Source organism: Homalodisca vitripennis, chromosome 3 (assembly GCF_021130785.1).
Source record: "Homalodisca vitripennis isolate AUS2020 chromosome 3, UT_GWSS_2.1, whole genome shotgun sequence".
NCBI classification, from domain to species: domain Eukaryota; kingdom Metazoa; phylum Arthropoda; class Insecta; order Hemiptera; family Cicadellidae; genus Homalodisca; species Homalodisca vitripennis.
The window spans coordinates 27,144,468-27,163,555 of record NC_060209.1 but is presented as its reverse complement, the minus strand read 5'-3'; the positions used below and the strand labels follow the sequence as shown (position 1 = coordinate 27,163,555).

At 32.3% G+C, this 19,088-nt stretch overlaps 2 protein-coding genes across 4 annotated transcripts in view; one reads left to right on the top strand and one right to left on the bottom strand.

Moving 5' to 3' along the window:
• Positions 1-3,782, bottom strand: part of LOC124356707 (calcium uptake protein 1 homolog, mitochondrial-like) — a 134,045-nt gene extending 130,263 nt beyond the window's left edge. The window contains exon 1 of the mRNA XM_046807873.1: positions 3,764-3,782. The gene's annotated coding sequence lies outside the window, so the exon portion shown is untranslated. The remainder of the gene's footprint in view (positions 1-3,763) is intronic.
• A 1,759-nt stretch (positions 3,783-5,541) lies between these two features.
• On the top strand, positions 5,542-18,785 carry LOC124356706 (microsomal glutathione S-transferase 3-like). 3 transcript variants are annotated; one of them, XM_046807867.1, is made up of 6 exons: positions 5,542-5,655; positions 9,340-9,346; positions 11,435-11,555; positions 12,700-12,797; positions 16,704-16,834; positions 17,443-18,785. In XM_046807867.1, the coding sequence occupies exons 3-6, from the start codon at positions 11,466-11,468 to the stop codon at positions 17,541-17,543; spliced, it is 420 nt and encodes a 139-aa protein (XP_046663823.1). In that variant the 5' UTR covers positions 5,542-5,655; positions 9,340-9,346; positions 11,435-11,465; the 3' UTR covers positions 17,544-18,785. The 3 variants fall into 3 exon arrangements, with proteins under 3 accessions (XP_046663823.1, XP_046663822.1, XP_046663824.1); XM_046807866.1 differs by lacking the exons at positions 5,542-5,655; positions 9,340-9,346 and adding an exon at positions 9,352-9,466; XM_046807868.1 differs by lacking the exons at positions 5,542-5,655; positions 9,340-9,346 and adding an exon at positions 9,610-9,733.
• Positions 18,786-19,088: the final 303 nt, after the last annotated feature.

Below are 19,088 nucleotides of genomic sequence, written 5' to 3'. Positions count from 1 at the left end.
TGTGATCTCACCGACTTAAATAATTTTATTTCGTTGAGAAAGTTTTATTCCAGTGTTTCAAGTTACTTGTACATTTTGTTGAGTGATAATGTATTGTTTGAATAAATAAATATGAGTATTTTCTAATGATTCAATTTTTATCTCGTGTTGTTTTATTTTAACAGCAATCTATATTTTAACCTCCTTTTACACCTGAATTATAATGTAGTAAGATGTTATCCAACGTAACAGACTTCCACGAATATGGTACTATGTAATGTTCGTTTGAAATTATTACATGACCAACTGAATCAAAGGCTCTGCTTACATTAAATAATCGTTAATTATTTTAATGTTTGCTCGCCTAAGTCCTAGTGTGTGCTCGCCCTTGTCAGTGAAGAGGTTTTTCCGGAGTATTACAATCTGGCAGACACTCCTGCAGATGGAACTCCAATTGACTGAAAGAAGCTGATGAAATTTCGTTATCTGTCCTCCTCTCCGCAAGCTTTTTCTGTATTATTTTAAATATTGAAATACAAAACAAACCTAAGAAGAACAGCGTTTACGATTTTTTTTGAACAAGATTTGAAAATTTTTTTACAGTTTCCGAATGGCCTGACGCAATATCCCGGCCAGCGGTGAGGGGCAGCGTAATCTAAAACGAGGTGTCGACTAACGGAAGACACTCAAGATAGTATATACTAGTATCACATAAGAGATAAAAATATCTAGAGGGTCTTATCACAAATGACTAAGAGCACTAACAAATATATAGTTACCTAACCATAGCTTCATGCAAAGAAGCTTTAAGATTTGCAATCCGATGACGAAATGCGACTAAAAACTACTAATTTACCAGGGACAATTTCTTCAGAGTTTCTAGAACGCCTGCTATAGATTTAAGTCTTTAGAAGTTTTAATGTCTTGCACCAAAAACTTTTCAACCAGGAATAATTTTGTTGACCATAAAATCAGTTATAAATATATCCTGGTATTTCAAGGGCCACCCTTTGCACGCCAGACTATTTTCCAAAAGTACTACCCAAAAGCGCCAAGGGCGTTTTCAGCAGTTTTGCAAGCTTTCACAAAATGTATCATAACTTGATGATTTTTTTTACCATTATTTTACTAATCTACTTCCAGTTTAAGTTATTTTCAGTGCTTTAGTAGCATTTCCAATGTTACCTCAACCAAGAAAATATATACATACAAAGCTCTTAAAAGTCTTATTTTCGGTCAAAAAGCTTCTACTTCCGGTCATTGTAATCTACTGTCGGTATCTTAGTAGCGTTTACATTGTTGCTATGATTAAGAAAAAATATATACAGTGTGTTCCAAATTTTATACAAACTGAAGGGATCTTAGAAACTATAAGAGATATAGGAAAGATTAAATAGACAAAGTTGTGCATAATACCAAGGCCAAAAATTAATATGGTCAAGTTCATTATTGGTTGCGTCGTTCACTCGCTAAGCTCACAAACATGATGTTGGTTAAAAACTTCAAACTGTCACAGTTCTCTTATTAGTACCTATATTAAAACGTTTTTTTACGTGAAATCTGCATGAAATTTCTTCTAGTTTTAAATATTAAAGTTAACATTTTAAACAATACCAATAAGCACGAGGTGCAAGGTTCAAGTCAATTTTATTTAATGCAACGACACTATTTTTACTTAATTAAAAGAAAGTAGGTTGTTTACTGGTTTCAAAAATACCGTATATGTTGCATTTTCCTTATGTTTTTAATCAAATAATTCATAAAAATCCGTTTTTGTATAGTTTTGTGAAGGGAATTTTTATTCTACTATTCGGATTGTTAGTAAACTTGATCGATATTTTTCTACACACAGCGTTGGAATCAGCCGTTTATAAGTGAAATATAGCAGATATCAGACAAGATCAGTGTAAAGAATCACTATACCGATGGTTTTTCAAGGGCATAATACACATTGTTGTGTCAAATTTCATATTTTTATGACAGCCGAACGATTAAAAATATATAGTTTTTTTAGAGGTTTCAACTCCATTTATATCCCTATGGGTGGTTGATATTTATGAACACGATTCTATTTTTCTTTGTAAGTGATTAGGAATATGTGTCTCAAATTCTATCTTTCTAAGACATTTGGAAGTTATAATACCAAAGAAACAGCCTTTTTTCTCCAGCCTTTCCTTTACGAGTGTACTTGTAAGGATGGCAGATTTCATGCGTCTTACTTATTTGTTATTTTTCCGTTCTTTAGCCTTGAGATAGGATCCTGAGGACTCACCGTGGATAGGCACAGACAAACATCTTTACTCAGAGAAGAAGCGGTTTTCTTTGTAGTTTGGTCCTAGCGTTGCTTGTCCCAGCCAGAAAAGTTTCTACGGCACTGTTTTGCGAAGTCTTCTCTCTATCCGTTATGGAACTTGATAAGAAGTTATAATCAATAAAAACGTCTCTGTTTTAGGGCGCGATTCCTGTCGTTTGAAACCCAGTAATAATATATTTGTATAATTTATTGCTTCAGGAAATGCTAATTTTACAATGCCAGGAATTATGTACATTGTCACTGTTTTGTTTGGATTGTTCTTCAGCCAATCATCGCCTAAGCAAAATAATATTTCTTAAAATGCCCGTAAACTGACGTATCAAGATGTTACAGGCGATAAGAAGTATAAGGAAGGAATGGCAACATGACGATACAATTTGCTGTACAGAAATTTCTTGTGTACTGTACAGAAAGTACTTCAATTGACAAATACGATTCATGGTTGTCCAAAATCAACAAACGACGATAATCTTTTGTAGATCTCACGTGATTGTGAAAATGTTTAATCAACTTTAAAGCGATTCTGATGTGATCCATCCTGATGGATAAAAAGTTTCGATGCATCCTAGTAGTCCGTTATTAATTATAAATTATCTTTAAAGCACACTCTTGGAAAAATAAACATCGGACGAACTGAGTTTCCTATGGCGCAGACAACCAATACCAAAGTAACTGTTGACTAGCTTTTTTTTTGGCATACTCCTTTTTCTGCTACGATTTTATTCAGCTTTTGTACTGTTTGCACGCCAGTCACATCAACATTCAATATACCCTTGTTTTCAAATTTGTATTTTTCGAAAATAAATTTCAAATAGCCAAAAAACCTCAACATTAGTTTTAATAAATTTTGTTGCGTGTCCAACGATTATAGGTTCAGGTTCTCTGATTGATAGTCATTGATAGCCGTGTTTTTCATAAATAATGTTAACAATTCCTTAGTGGACACTTTATAGTTAATCCAAGTATCAGACTTGCATTCGTAGTAGCTCTAGAAAGTTTATAAATTTTCATGATTTATGGAGTTAATCCATAACACATTTTGGATGAGTACATTATGCACTCTTCAAGCTCAGACTCTATTTGGTCTTGGTCTTTAGCATACACCATAGTAACCTTTTGGCCGTTGTATTCATCCTTGGTTTTAATAAATCTAAACAGTCATTTTGTCGATCTTGAAGACAATAGCTAAATCCCTTAAAGACATCGTTTAGGCCTTGAAAATTTCATAGAATTTTTAAAGCTTTAATTTGAGATTCGCCCTCAATTCTTCTTCCTAATATAATTCCATTACATATTTCTTAAGAAAAAAATCAAAACTTAATTTTACAATATTGAGGCACGTTAATTCACCGTATCAATGCGCCCCCTGCTTTGTGTATCAATTTGCCCCCAATGGATATTTGTCTCTCATACAAAACTATCATCAAAAGTAAGAAGGCTATAATATAGAAACTACCACAAAACACTCACCTTTCAATAACCTACGAGTGAAATTCCTGGAGTAGATCTTCTTTTCGGTACATTAACTCAAACACAAATCTCCAAAACTACTTTGCACCAATGAAAACCAACTTTCAATAATAAAAACTAGGGTTCACTACAGGACGCCACTGGGCACTGCGTCGCGGTAAACAACAGCCCCTACTCGCTTGCTGCCTGTCCACGCATGCGCATAGGCTCAAAATCCAATATGTATCTACTTGCCTACCTATTACCAATAAATACCTGAGTTTGAACGTTAACTACAGACTAATAATAGTAGAGCTACAATAATGGGGGTCATATTAAAAGTTGGGTTGTTTATTTCTGCGTAAGTAATATTAATGAGCTAATATGTAATCATGGCAACATTAACATATTGTAATTTTTTAAATGTACGTAATTTAACTGCATATACATATATATATTTTTTTTATTGGCGGAGTTGGAAAATGGCGGCAATTTCAGGATCTGCCCTTTGAGAAAAATGTGTAGCTACAGTTTTGGTTAGAGCGATGAAATGTGGTCCAATAACTTATATTTATTACTATCGCATTGATCTTCTCGTCACATCACAGTGCGATCCACAAGCTTGTCTCAAGTTCGCTAGATTCCACGCTAGAAGAGATAAGTCGTCAGTAAACTAAGCCATGACTTTCTTAACTTCAAGTTTGTAATAAAATGACTACGAAACCTCAGAATTATCATCTCCAATTAGCATGCGTGCCCTCCATGTCGTGTCGCATCGTTTTAATCGTGTCAACCCAGATTAGTTATATCGATATTTAACTTCTACAAAAGAAATTATACAGGTTAACATGAAATATAGGAACAAAACGTTGAGAAAATGTGATGTAAAATAGCTATATACAATTGTTATAAATTTTCTATGGCGCCGCAGTTTCATTACGGAATTCTTTACAAACAAAATTAAAATGGTTTTTGCTAATAATACCGTGTTTGATAAAGTTTACAAATAATACATCACTAATATTTAAGATTTGCTTTATCTAATTATTGTGTATCAAATTTGAAAATATTTAGATATAAGAGTACTTTTACGATATTAATTTGCTATTTTCCGATAGAGATCGTTTTTACAGCAGTAAAGAATTTAAGTGACTTCTATGGTCCACTTGCAAGGATGATGAGGATTGGCAACCGTCACTGCGGCGGGTTGGATCTCTTCCACGACGGGGTTTCGACCATAAGGAGATGAGTATTGACAGCCGCACAGCAGGACTCTACATGAAACGTCCTACCGTATCTATTCTTCATTTGTTATTATTTTTTGCATACGTACATATAGTATTTATTGACTGTTATTGTTTTTGTTACTATATATATGTATATTTATCGATTGTTATTATTCTTAGTATATTTTTCAAGTTGTTACATACTTTGCTCGTATTTATATCTGCATTTGTATTCGGTTGCTGGTATACTTATTATTTGCTTGTTATAGGTTTGATTTGTAAACATTGGTTTGTCTTTTATTTCTTGCATACGTACAGATAGTATTTATTAATTGTTTTTGTTACTATATATACATATTTATCGCTGTTATTATTCTTAGTATACTTTTCAAGTTGTTACATACTGCTTGCATGCTAGTATTCTGTTACTAGTATATTTAAGTATTTGCATGTTATAGATTTGATTTGTAAACATTGGTTTTGCCGTTGGAATGAAATAAAGAAATAAAGTGTATTAATGTAGACGTATGTGAGTTTGTTGATTTTCTGTAGGCTATCTGAGTCATAGAGTACGTGAATTACAATTTTTAAAGTAAAAAAAAGTGTAATGCTCAGCATATTTGGATTTGTTAGTCTATGGTATATATGATCATCAGCTGTTAAGTGTTGAAACCCTATGTTTCTTAGGGCTTGTTCACATGAGCGCGACTTGTCGCGCGACACGCCGCGCGACAGAAAAATGGCTCCGTACACATTCGGCGGCCGAATGAGCGGCAGAACGGGCGGCCGACAACTAGTGCACTGCCGGTATGGAAGTGGAAAGAGGCAACATGTCTCTATATTTTGTACCGTCGGTACAAAATTCGCAAACGACGACAAAGGCAGTGGTGGGTGCATCCAATTTTTAAAAGACAGACTTACTCATGGTGCATTCGTTACACTTTATCCAAGAGTTTTAAGGAAGTACGGGATGAAGTTTTTTAATTACTTTAGAATGAGCATAAAATCTTTTGACGAACTTTTACAAATAATAAAGCATGACATTGAACCCTGTTTCAAATGTAGTGAGAGATAGTTGTGTCACCAGAAGAAAAAACTAGTCATCACATTGAGGTAAGTAGTTTTTTATTAGTTACATAAATGAAATTTGTATTTAACTACAACGAATAAAAACATTAAAAGCGACACAGTTCAATGTCCACCATCGATCCAAGTTTTCTACTAAATGTGAATAATGAAATATAAATAGTAACTTTAAGTAAAAAAATATGATGAGCACACAACAATCAAAAGAAATAATAAGTTAATTAGTTGTAAAGCTCAGTGAAGTCAGAACTGTTTTGTGACTCTGGTGAGAAACAACCTTCTGCAGGTGAAATAGCTGGTCCTTGACTCGAGGTTTGGGTTGCAGCGACTTGCCCGTATGGATTGTTGAAGTGAGGTACAGATGGGTTTTTGATTCCAGGTTTGGGTTTGCAGCGCCTTGCCCGTAATGGGTTGTTGTAATAGCGAGGTAACAGATGTGTTATATGTTGAGTAGTTTTGTTGAGGCGGAGCGACTATGTGAGGTGCACTATGGTGAGTAGGCTGGTAACACTCTTGAGATCTTTGAATTACTTCTAACAATTGTATTTTGGTGCGTATACGTCCTTGTTCGGGTATTTTTTTTAACTCTTTGTACAACGATAAGCAAAACAGCTTGTCTTCGTCATCGTTGGTACTTTCAAGTTGTTGTTTCTTCTCCCGAACAGCAATGCTTTTTGGTCAATATGTCCGAGAAGTGTTTATCAACGGGATTTAGTTTTATCTTTTTTCTTTGCGACTCTCCTGAAATTAATTGGTCCAGGCCGTAACCAAGTCCTCGGTATCTGCTTCCTCTTCCTCGGGCAACTGGGAATTACTACTTAAATCTAAGTTTACTTTGTTGTTTTCTTTGTTACGTACAGTGTTTTCAAGAAATATCAGCCGTTGAAAATATACATAAGGCGTACCCTTAACTGCTCCTGAGCCAGACTTCGTAGTCTTTTTTTTTCTCAACTCTCTTGCAAAAACTATCTCTCAGATTTTTCCACCTTTTTTGAAGTACAATTCCTAAAAATAAAAGCAAGAATTAACAGATTTTTACTATAGTTTGTAAAAACAATTAATTTCGTTACAGGTACTTGGCTACTGGATGCTCATTTGCAGAACTGCATTACAACTATAGACTGGGGAAGTCTACTGTATCTCTTGTAGTCCGACAGGTTTGTGCTGCAATTTGGATTAAGCTGAAGACTGTGTGTACACCTGAAATGACAGAAGACATGTGGAAAGCAGTAAGTGACGACTTTATGAAGTATGCAAACTTCCCCAACTGTCTCGGTGCAATAGACTGCAAGCATATTCGAATCGTGCAACCACAAGATTCAGGTTCTCTTTATTATAATTATAAACACTTTTTTTCTACCATACTGTTAGCAGTTTTGTGATGCAAACTACCGTTTCTTATTTGTTGACGTTTGGAGCATATGGCAAAAGCAATGACTCTTCAATTTTTTCAAGACTCAAAGTTCTACAAAAACCTGATAGAAAATAAATTGAGCATTCCTGGACCAAAACCTATTACAAATGTTGATAAAAAACACCATTACCACACGTTTTTGTTGGTGATGATGCCTTTGGGACTAACGCAAAAACATCTTGCGCCCGTACGTTGGAAATGCACTGATTTGGCAGAAGAGAGTTTTCAATTACCGTCTTTCCAGGGCGCGCAGGTACATAGAGTGTACATTTGGTATTTTAGCAAATAATGGCGCATATTTCATAGACCTTTAAATGTAAATTTAGATCTTGCAGAAAGCATTATATTGGCATGTTGTATGTTACAACAACTATGTACGTCAAAGAGACGGGGTTAGATTTGAAGATACTCTGTATGAAGCACCGTTTATCAGATTGAATGATACCAATTTACCAAGGTCTAACATGTATGCAAAACAGGTCAGAGACAAATTTGCTCGGTATTTTGTCGAAGAGGGTAAACTGCCATGGCAGGACAGAATGGCATAAGTAAAATAGACAATCGATATCTGAAGTAAAACCATAGTTTTAAGTATTTGAATGTATATATCATTAAACCCCTCATTATTCTGTAAAATATCAACTTGACAGAGATATTCAGATAACAATTGCAAAAAATAAGTTTTATTGTACATGCTTTTGAAGTTTCTTCAATAAGTTAATGACACTTTTCTGTTGTATTTGTAATCCTGCAAAGTGAAACAAGACTTTCTACATTTATTTAATAATGTTATTCGTCTTGTACAATCGACATTTAGAATATACTTGTTTCAATGTTATATTATCAGATTATGCATCTTTTGAATAAAACAATTTATTTAAACTGTTGCAGTTATTGTCCCACATAACGTCATTAGAGGTGTAGCCAAATTATTCTTAAAACCCTCACCCCCCCCCCCTCCCACTAGATCTCCGCAACCGACCTCCGCCAAAAATTCATGTTTTTTGAGCTTACATGTTTTTTTTATATGTAAGACTATGTTCGAACATGAATTTTTTTGCGAGGTCGATTGCGCAGATCTAGGGATAGACCTACCTAAATATGGTTCACTATAACAAAAACTATAGCAATGATTGTTGAAAACATACAAACACAACAAATGAAGTTTTTATTTTTTCATTTTTTTTTTTTCAAAATAAAATGTTAAAAAAATATTGTTTTTTGCTATGAAATAGTGAAAGAATAGATATATAGCTATACCTAAACCTCAAGCTACCCTGCTGATGCTTTGTAAGTTACTTGTTTTTAATATTCTTCATTTCTATACCTCTAGCTTTTCTAAACACATTGTATTTGGTATAGTTAATCCAAAGGCTATTTAATGAAACAATTATCAAATTACTGTATTGCTCTAAATATAAAACTAGCACTTACCCAACTGCTTTTTTCTCTTCAACTGTGCTTTCAGTTTTAGAAAAGATATCTACAACTTCCTCCCACGCAGATCTCTTTAAAACCCTGTTCTTGTAATCTGGACTTTCAAGATCCCACAATGCTCTTCTCTTTTCAATTTCATCAATAAAAAAACGATCGGGTGTCAAATGGGTCTTGCTCCATCTCCATATTCACTCACCAATATCACTACTGGACTCGGCGTGTGTACGCTACAATACAAAACAAGCAACTGAAGCCGCGCTAAAGTCGCGCGGTTGACGCGTATACTACGAGTCGCGCGACACAACTAGCGGCAGGTTCAGCGGCGCGGCACCATGTGTATGCTGCCATAGTTATATGTTTGTCTTTTTAGTCGCGCGACGTGTCGCGCGGCGCAAGTCGCGCGACACGTCGCGCTCATGTGAACAGGCCCTTAGGAAGAAGGTAAGTTTAGATTTATTATCTATGTAGTATATTTTATTTACATTAACCTGTCTGCTTTCCAACTGTACAGTGTACAAGTTTCCACTCTTTTTACTTGTAAATTGTTGATTAAACGATAATGTAAGTGAGAGATAACTATATTAATTTACAGTGTATTTAGGCTAGATTAATAATAGTATAATAATACATTTCCTGATGAGTTGCAAATTTATTTGATAAAAAGTGTAACAATTTCATCATCCAATGAATTGCATTAATTCTGGCACTTGACTTGTCACCTAGTTAATGTAGTTATTATGTAGTATGATAATAAATATATTGCTGAGTACAGTATTTGAACTGATACATCAGTGTCTACATTAAAGGATATCATAGCAGATTTTTGTTGTAAGTAGTCAACAGGAAGATTGTGTCTACTATCAATTAAAGTTACAGTTATAGATTTTATTATTAATTTCGGGTAGAGTACGATAAGCGGACCCGGTTTTTTTATATCGTAATTGGCAAACGATATTACTTAATCAAACCATCGATGTAATTAATCGATACTGATTAATTATTTTGAACAATTAACTTTTAATAATCTGTATCAACAGCTGTAAACACTTTCAAATAATACTCGTAATGTAATATTTCAATTTTATATAAGTAACATTTGATTATTAAAAGTGGCAGTCAATTTTAGAAAACTACACGACATTGCTTTGAAAGATGGTAAGACTTTTTTTGTGACTTCAACATGTGGGACTCGTACCGAAAAACCCATTATGTGAAATTTGTGGGAAAGAAACAACTGTAACTGTGAGAGGAGCAAATATGGTCTCTTCAGTTTTCCTAATTTTGGTTATAATAATTTGTTTGATCACTGTAAATATTAAATTCATATTTTAATTTAAAATATATGATTGTTATTGAGGACTATAGATACTTTTATATCGATTGATAGTCTAGAATTTGAGATGCGAATATTAGGTATCGATGATTACATTCTTCGATATAAAAAACCGGGTCCGCTTATCGTACCCTACCCATTTTCTTAATATCTGAAGCGGTGGCTTTTAACTAACTCTAGTTTTTAATCTTTTGTCTGGTGGGATTTTTCACAGTATCCATGCACCAAAAAGATGTGTTATTTGTTTGCTTTAATATATTTAGTTTTGTAAAGTAAAAGCAAAATGGCTATCGTGTTTAAATTAATTGTTGTCTTATCACATGCCTATAGACTTGGTTATGTATATATCCTATGTGAGGAAAGGCACTTTAATAAGATAGTTACAAAGTTCAATAAAGTGGGGATAAAGTACGATAAGCGGACCCAGTTCTTTATTTTGATGTTGACAAACAATATTATTAAACTATAACTATCAATATAACCAAACTAGTATACTAATTAATTAATTAATTTTTTTCAAGTTGTCTTTGAATTCAAAGAGAAGTTATGTATTAAAAAGTAAAATATTTTTATTATTTGACAAGTGTTTTCGGATGGTACAAGTAATATATATATATATATATATATATATATATATATATATATATATATATTTATTTATCTTGAGAAATGTTTCTTTTTTTGCACGGCGCTACTCCGCACTTCTGGTAAAGACAGAAAAACATTCCTTGAGATAGTTCCAAAATTCAAGGTCAGATCACATGAGTGCTCGTAAAGGTTATCGTTAACTTTGGTACTACTGGTTACATTTTTATGATAACCTAATGTAAACTCACTTATATCACGTTATAAGTAGTAGATAGGGACATAGTGCCCTCTTTCCACTTCCTTTTGGGAGGCAGAAAACAAGAACCAATTTTCATAATGACGTGTAATTTTCACAGTAGGTAAGTCAAATAAAATCCAATTCTTTCTAATAATTTACTTATTTTAAGTCCCTGATGAGAAAAACCATAAATAGTAGCCTTTGGATGACACCAAAATACTGAAATATCTAAGGTCACTTTGTTGTGATAAATGCATTTTATGACTTTTGCACCTTGACAATAAAGTTAATGTTTTGTGATGTTAAATCCTGAGAACGCATTATCTAGGCCTACCTGGCATGTGCATTAATTATTTAATATATTTTTCAGGGCATTACCTGTTTTGGGCAGCGGCTCTGAAATGGTTTCAATATTAGTTCCTAAGGAATACGGTTATGTTGTCTTGGTGGCAGTTGGATCAACTTTCATGGTGATGTGGAAAGGAATTAAGGTAATGATTAGAATAGAACTGATGCATTTAAAATCAAATCCTATGTAAATTTACAAGTAGGTCTTTGGATATAATTGCTTCAAAAATGCATGTGCATTTACCATGGTTTTTGCTAAATGTTAAGAAAGTTATGTTGTATATTTTTATTTCAATGTTAAAAAACAGATTTTTATCATTTTTAATAGATTTATGAAATGGATTTAATGGATAATCATGTTTATGTAATGTAGGCTAATATCTAAATAGTAGGCCTCCATCATATGTTTTAAAATCTTAAAATGTTTAGTAACTCCCTAGTACACTTTCTTATGATTCAGAAATTTACTAAAATTAAAACTACTATCTCTCATACTTGGTTGATTCATTCTTACACTGTGCAATTATATCTAAGCATTGTCATTTATTGGTATTATAACTTGATAGAAAAAATATTATATTCCATAATAATTGTATAACAAATATACAAAACGTAAATTATTGGTTTTAATATTGCATTTAAAGAATTAAAAATTACAATAGATCATACAATCTCTGGAAAGTATCATATGTTAAACCGCGTATTGTCATGTTTAATAACACAAGATCATATTAGAAATGTAATTATTATATTACATTTGAAATATATTGATAACACATCAGTTGTATTACTTTATACAGGTTATATAGAATGAAAAGTTTGACTTAATAACAGTCAATGTGTAAAAAAGGATAGCAAACTTCTTCACTGTGCCCAAATCTTACCAGTGAAAGATTTAATCGTATTGCATAAGCACATTTTCACATCTGGGTGTACTCACATTGTTAATTACTATATTTAATGATAATACAATTTATGCTAAGTGAATTGAAAATATTTTAAAGCATAAATCTTATGTTTTTAATTGTCTTCCATACTTAAAAGTACCTAAATTTAAAAAAATTAAGAGATTTTATATGACTATTATGAAAGTTTCTACCTACTCAAGTTTTGCGGTAGAGAAAATTTGTCAAAAATATTAAGAATATACAAATTTTATTGTATTATTTATATATTATATGAATTATCATATATTATTAATTCATATTCAACAGATTTGTGTTAGATTGTTAAGAATAAATAAGATGACCTTTTGCTAGATAAGGATGTAAGTTTCTTGTATTCTAGGTTGGAGCTGCCAGAAAGAAGTATAATGTGGCTTATCCCACAATGTACAGCCCTACCAATGATCTGTTCAACTGCTATCAGCGTGCACATCAAAATACGTAAGTTTTAACATATATTACAAATATATTTATTTCTTCAAAAAGAAAACCAATATTTATAACAATATTATGGATAAAAATACATTTGACATTGACTAATTCCCCTGAAATAAATATATATTATAAAACGTTGCTTGTTTTTACAGATTAAAAATAAAATTGCTTTGAAACTATCTATAGTAGGCCTACTTGCATGGCTGAATTCCCATGATAATTATCTTTTTACTGTGACACAATTACTCAATACCATTTAATGTATTTCAGTGAAACAGAGAATAATTTCGTTGACCTATTGTTTATATTGATTTTAATAACTAAATACATTTTAAGTTAGTGTTGATATATTACTTGCTGAAAAATATCTCAGGGTCTTTTGACAGCTTAGTTATCTTTATTGGTATATTTCATGTACTTCAGGCACCAGTTTTTTTCTGTTAAATGGGTTTAGTGCTTAGTTTGTGTGTTGTACAATGATATAGCTTAGAAGGAGGGAGAAGCGTTTGCTACCAAGATAAGTGGTAAAAAGTAAGTGAAAAGTTCACTGCTGAGTTAGAGTCTCAGACCTGTGTCAGATGAGGGCTTGTAGATTTCTGATTAAATATTGAGTAAATATTTGCCATGGTGTTGTGTTAGCTAGTTGTGCTGTGGTAACTAAGAATCAAACAGTATAAAATAGACAATATTGTGTTTTATTCATCAAAAAACGTTATTTTTTTAGTTAGAATCAATACATTATTTACAATTAACAGTTAAAACATTCACAGAAACTTTTATTAGGTATTGAAAATATTGTCTCGGAAAATGTACATTGTCAAAAAATGAATATGAAAGCTATTTAAATGGAATGGATTGGCAAAGTTTAGGGAAATATATGAAATTAGCTTGGAAGTATAGGTTAGAGCTCATCAATGAATTGGTTTTAGTTTCTATATAATTTATTTATTTTTTATGTAAAATTGTATTACTATGTAGAAGACATACGTGTTTACAGAGATAAAATTTCTAAATTTGCAAACGTTACAATTAAATTTTGTTAATTATTATATTTTTTTACCGCTATTACCATGTTTGCTGCTTATAAGTTTGCATGTAGGCAAGTAAATATCCAAGATCGAAACATAGTTTATTTGTTGTCCTTTCTTTTTATGTTAATTGATTGTATTGGAGTGAATGTTTAGTTGGTAAAGTCTATATGTAACAGGAATAGAAATATTTGCAAAGATAACAATTGAATTAATTGTTATCTTTGCAAATATTTCTATTCCTGTTACATATAGGATTTAATTTTTAAAATTTAAATATAAGTGTAAATCTGTTTTTTGTTTTGCTTCTGTTAGATATGTTTGTTCTTTAAGTCGAATAAGTATAGAAAAGGTAGCGACCAAACAAACATACTGTTTAATATCATTGTTTGTTGTGCAAAGATTACCAGATGAATATTATGTTATGTTAATGTATTTTTTTGAAATAAAGTACTTTTCTTCTTCTTCTTCTAGTCATTGATGAACTAGCCACTTGAAAATTTTCTTCTTCAAACCTTCTTCAGGCCATGGTTCTTGAGTTCTCCTGGTAGCATGTTGTAATGCCTGGCACCTGTAATCAATAGCTTATTTGCGATAATAGAGCTGATTTGTTTTGACAAATTAAAATCATCGTCATGTCTTGTTTGACGATTATGGATATTGCTGTTCCTCAAAAGACTTTTTTTAAGGCCTGTTGAATTATCTCAGTGGTTTAAGTAGACCAGTATACCGAAGTTCATAAAAGACACTCTACAACTGTCTTGAGGATTTAAGCTAACCATGATTGATACTGCACGCTTTTTCAAAACTATCCTGGGTAGCTGTTCTGGTAGCAGCCAGAGTGCTAATGAATTTGAGTCTCTTTAAAACAAAAAGTGCTGAACTGAGTTTTGAACACAGTACATCTACATCATGTTGATTCCATGAGAGACTATTGTCACTCAAATGTTTTTGCAAATTGTTCCAGATCTAATGGAAAAACTACATCATCTGTGTGATATGTCTTCCCCATATGATACATTTTGTTTTGAATGCATTGAAGACCAAATCGTTGTTGAGGCATTATTCTGAGCTCTAGTTTTTGTTATGTAGGTGTACATTACTAGTGCCTGAACTGATTTGTTGTTCGTGACGAGGACTGTGTTATCCACATATAATATTGGAAAGCAACACTCCCCAGGTGCTCTTGTAGGTCTCCAATAAAAGGCACTAACAGCAATGGCCCCAAAATAATTCCTTGAGGAACACTTCTTTTAATCTTAATAGACATGTATCTTTAAACTTTAATAGCTCTAAACTTGCTTGATCTCCACCACAGCTCTTTGACTGACTTCTTAAAGACTACACACAATATTCTTATAAAGCCTACATTGGGTAACGAATAAAATAAAGCAAGAGTCCAAAGATTATATAACTTTTATTTGTGCGGTTAACACTAAACCTCCAGTACATCATCCAAAATCAGGTGTACTTATGTTACTTTTAAAACAAGTATAATTTAGCATTGAAGTATTGTGTCAATATGAATTTTCAAATTAAATTAACAAAATTTCTTCTCTGTGATGCGTTCAGTATTTTAAATTGATCGAAGGGACTCTTTGTATGGCAAGTGAGATTCTGTTGCTTTTTTAGACCAGAAAGTGGATAGAAATTAACAAAAAACACGAATAAAAATTACCTACAATGTATTTGAAGCACATGTTAAAATTAAATTCTTGCTTCCAACATCTAACTATATTTATAAACTGATGCGTGTGCAAAGAAAATACAGGGTGGCGCATATGTCAGGTTCCCCAGTTAAGAGAAATGTAAAGGCGTTATAGGTTAATTGAATAAAACACTTTTAGGCAAGAAACAAAATTTATTATATGAAACTACGTACATATTACCATACAATGTTATAACAGTTGTTCGAAATGTCCACCTTGATTTTGTGTACACTTCTTACAACGACTGAGAACAGAATCACAAATTATTAGCAATAAAGGTTTATTGTTATTAACAAGTTCAAATGAATTTCTAATTAGTTTTCTGAGTTTGTCAAGATTTTGTGGTTTTGAAGCATACACAATCTCCTTTATAATACCCCACAGTGAAAAATTACATGGGGTCAGGTTTGGCGAGCTCGCAGGCCAATCAATTGTACCACAGCGACCAATCCATTCATTAAATGTGTTATTTAAAAAATCTCGAACTTGGATACTGAAATGTGCTGGAGCACCATTTTGTTGTAAGATGAGCGAACGCATATTGAAAACAGGATTGTTTCTGAGCTCGGGAACCTACTACTTGCAGCAACCGTAAGTAATTTCTGAGTTAACATTTCCTTGAAGAAAATAAGGACCAATCAGTGCAGTACTCGAAATACTTCCCCATACCATAACACCAGGCACATTAAGTTCTGTTGGGATTACATTATGAGGATTTACATCCGACCAGTACACACAGTTATGATGATTAACGCAGACAACAATGAACCTATTCAGTGTTGCTGCCAACTTAACATTGTTACCAACCTATTAAAACAAAATATCCCAATTTATGGGGAAACTGATATATGCGCCACCCTGTATAGGAATCGTAAACAATAATATAAATATTTCATAAAAGTAAGTTAAAACCTTGGACCGGTTTGTGAATAAATTTGAACCCTACTATTTGAAGCTTTCACGTATTTAGTTTTTCTGAGCAAAACCTTTGAACTTATAAGTTTCTTAATTTGTATACAAAGTGAGGGATCTAAAAAAATGTGTACTAATTTTGTTGCAATTTAAGGACTTTAGAGTTTTCTGTTAGTCTCTTCTTTATACAATTTGCAGTTAAACATTTTTATTTTAAGAATTAACTTATGTGAATAATTTTTTATTGTTGTATGTCAAATCAGGCTGGAAAACTACCCCCAGTTCCTAACTCTATTGCTGTTGGGAGGCCTGCAACATCCCGTCGTGGCAGCAGTTGCTGGTACAACCTGGTGTCTCGGCAGGATCGCCTACGCCAGGGGCTACTACTCTGGAGGTTCGTTCTAGGGTATATCCTGAATTTTTAATGTTTTGGATACTGAATCATACTGATAGAGTGAAGGAATAAAAGGGACCTTGTTGTCAAGTAATTTAAAAGCATTTTGTTATTTGTGATGAATAAATTTGGAACGGCTCAAAACATGTCTGTATAATGCATTTAATAAAAGTCAATTTTACAGTATTGTTCAATGAATAACTTTCTTAAGGGGAGATGAGCCTTAATTTATTTTTCAGCAAGATAAGATTACTCTAAGTTGAGATTGTTTGCCTCAAGAAGAGCAACTTTTCTTTTCATTAGAATTGAGAAGTTCAATTCCGATTTTATGTCATTGCAATATACCTATACCCACAATACTTTTGAAGCAATAGTTTCACTTAGTTAAAAAAATGTATAACAAAAAATAAACATTTCAAACAGTATTAGTTTTTACAGTTACAGTAACTTGTATCAAAATAATAATAAAAGTAATTGGAGTAGCTACCAATATAGAGACGGGGCGTGTTAGTATTATCCATTAAGTTAATATGCAAATGGTAACATTGTAGTATTGTATTATTATATTTTTACTGGATATATTTTTATTAGAAAATTGAATATTTCAGATCCCTCGAAGAGAATGCAGGGAGGATTTGGCTACTTTGGTCTGTTTACTCTGGTCGGGCTGACAGTGAAGCTGGGTATCAACACACTCGGGTGGATGTAGACAGTTCGAGTGGTTGTGTAAAAGCACTTAGTTTTTCCACAAATAGAGCTGATAAGATAAAAATTGTGTCAATTCATTGTCTGCTTTCACTTTTGAGTATGCTAAAAGTACTGATATATGACACAATATGCCTTTGTCCTAAAAAATAAGTGTTCTTTATGCGTACAAATATTTAGTTTTATACTATTTAAAAAAAAAAAGTTACTGTTCTCCATTTTGAATCATGTAAAAAATATTTAGTCCACAAAGAAACAAGTAAAAAAGCATATTCTCTGCATCACTTAGATTATACCCAAGCAATGAATAAATTTTGACCTTATGGCTCCATATTAATGTTTTACTTTTAGCCTAGCAGCGCAATGTTGCTTTTATCCAAAGTCTGTGTATCAAAATAACAGTTTTGTTAAGATTAAGTTGTACCCAAACTTAATTATAGTATTTAATAGGAATTTTAAACAGTTACTTATCATAAAAACATTAGTAATCTTCAAATCAAAAGTCAGTATAATGTATTAAAAGAGTAAGCCTACAGGAAACTAATTGTCTAAAAGGTTTCTATATAACGTATGTGTTACAGAGGAACAAACAGGTCTTTCAGTGTTATTTAACGCACATATACTTATATTTTATTTATACTTGTTATCAATTTTGTTACATTTGAATACAATTTTATTTTTATTTATCATGGCAGTTGTGGACAGTCTGAGGATAATGGTTTTTGTTTTGATAGTGTTAGTAATATAACACTTAAAACCAATTTAAATTTAAATGCAGTGTAATTTATGTTATGAAATATCTATCTATGCTCTTAGATGTTTATTTCTAGTATTAGTTCTCTAGTAGTATATTAGTGTGTATACAATAGTATATTAGTTCTCCATATCAACCAATTACATTCTATTAATTGTATGCATTATCATCAGTATTTTGTATTTGAAACATAGAATAGATGTTGAATGATTGTTTCCAATAGATGTTGAAATGATCGTGGTTGATCAGTGTAATGAGTATAGTTAAAGCAATACTAAAACACTAATCACCAAATCCTACCTTAAAAGCGTGCCGACCAATCCTACGTCCTTAGCTGAGAATGTGAATGATTTATGTTATTGATGTAAATGTGTGTTAAATACCTATTTATCTTGTGAGACTTTTATACTGTGTTCCTGAGATTTATAAATGCTGTACATGCAATATTTTGTGATTGTTATTTTGTCAAAAGAAATAAACACTTTTGGCTTATTCACGTTTTCTTATTTTTAAATCTTGTGTTTCAGTGGATTTCAACAAAACTTCAAAAACAGTTTAAAGCTTTCTTCTGCTATACTTTTGTACACATGTTGATAAAAATGATTTACGCTCAAAGTATCCGTCATCATTTTTTAATGGCAATAAGGTTGTTTCCAATAAAAGTGCCATAAAAACAGGATAAAATAACTTCACCAGTTCTATTACCAGTAAGTTACATACTGATTTTTGTTAGACTAATCGAAAGCCCGTAAGTTGAGCTATATTGTTAAGCGGTCTTTAAGATTATTGAAGTCT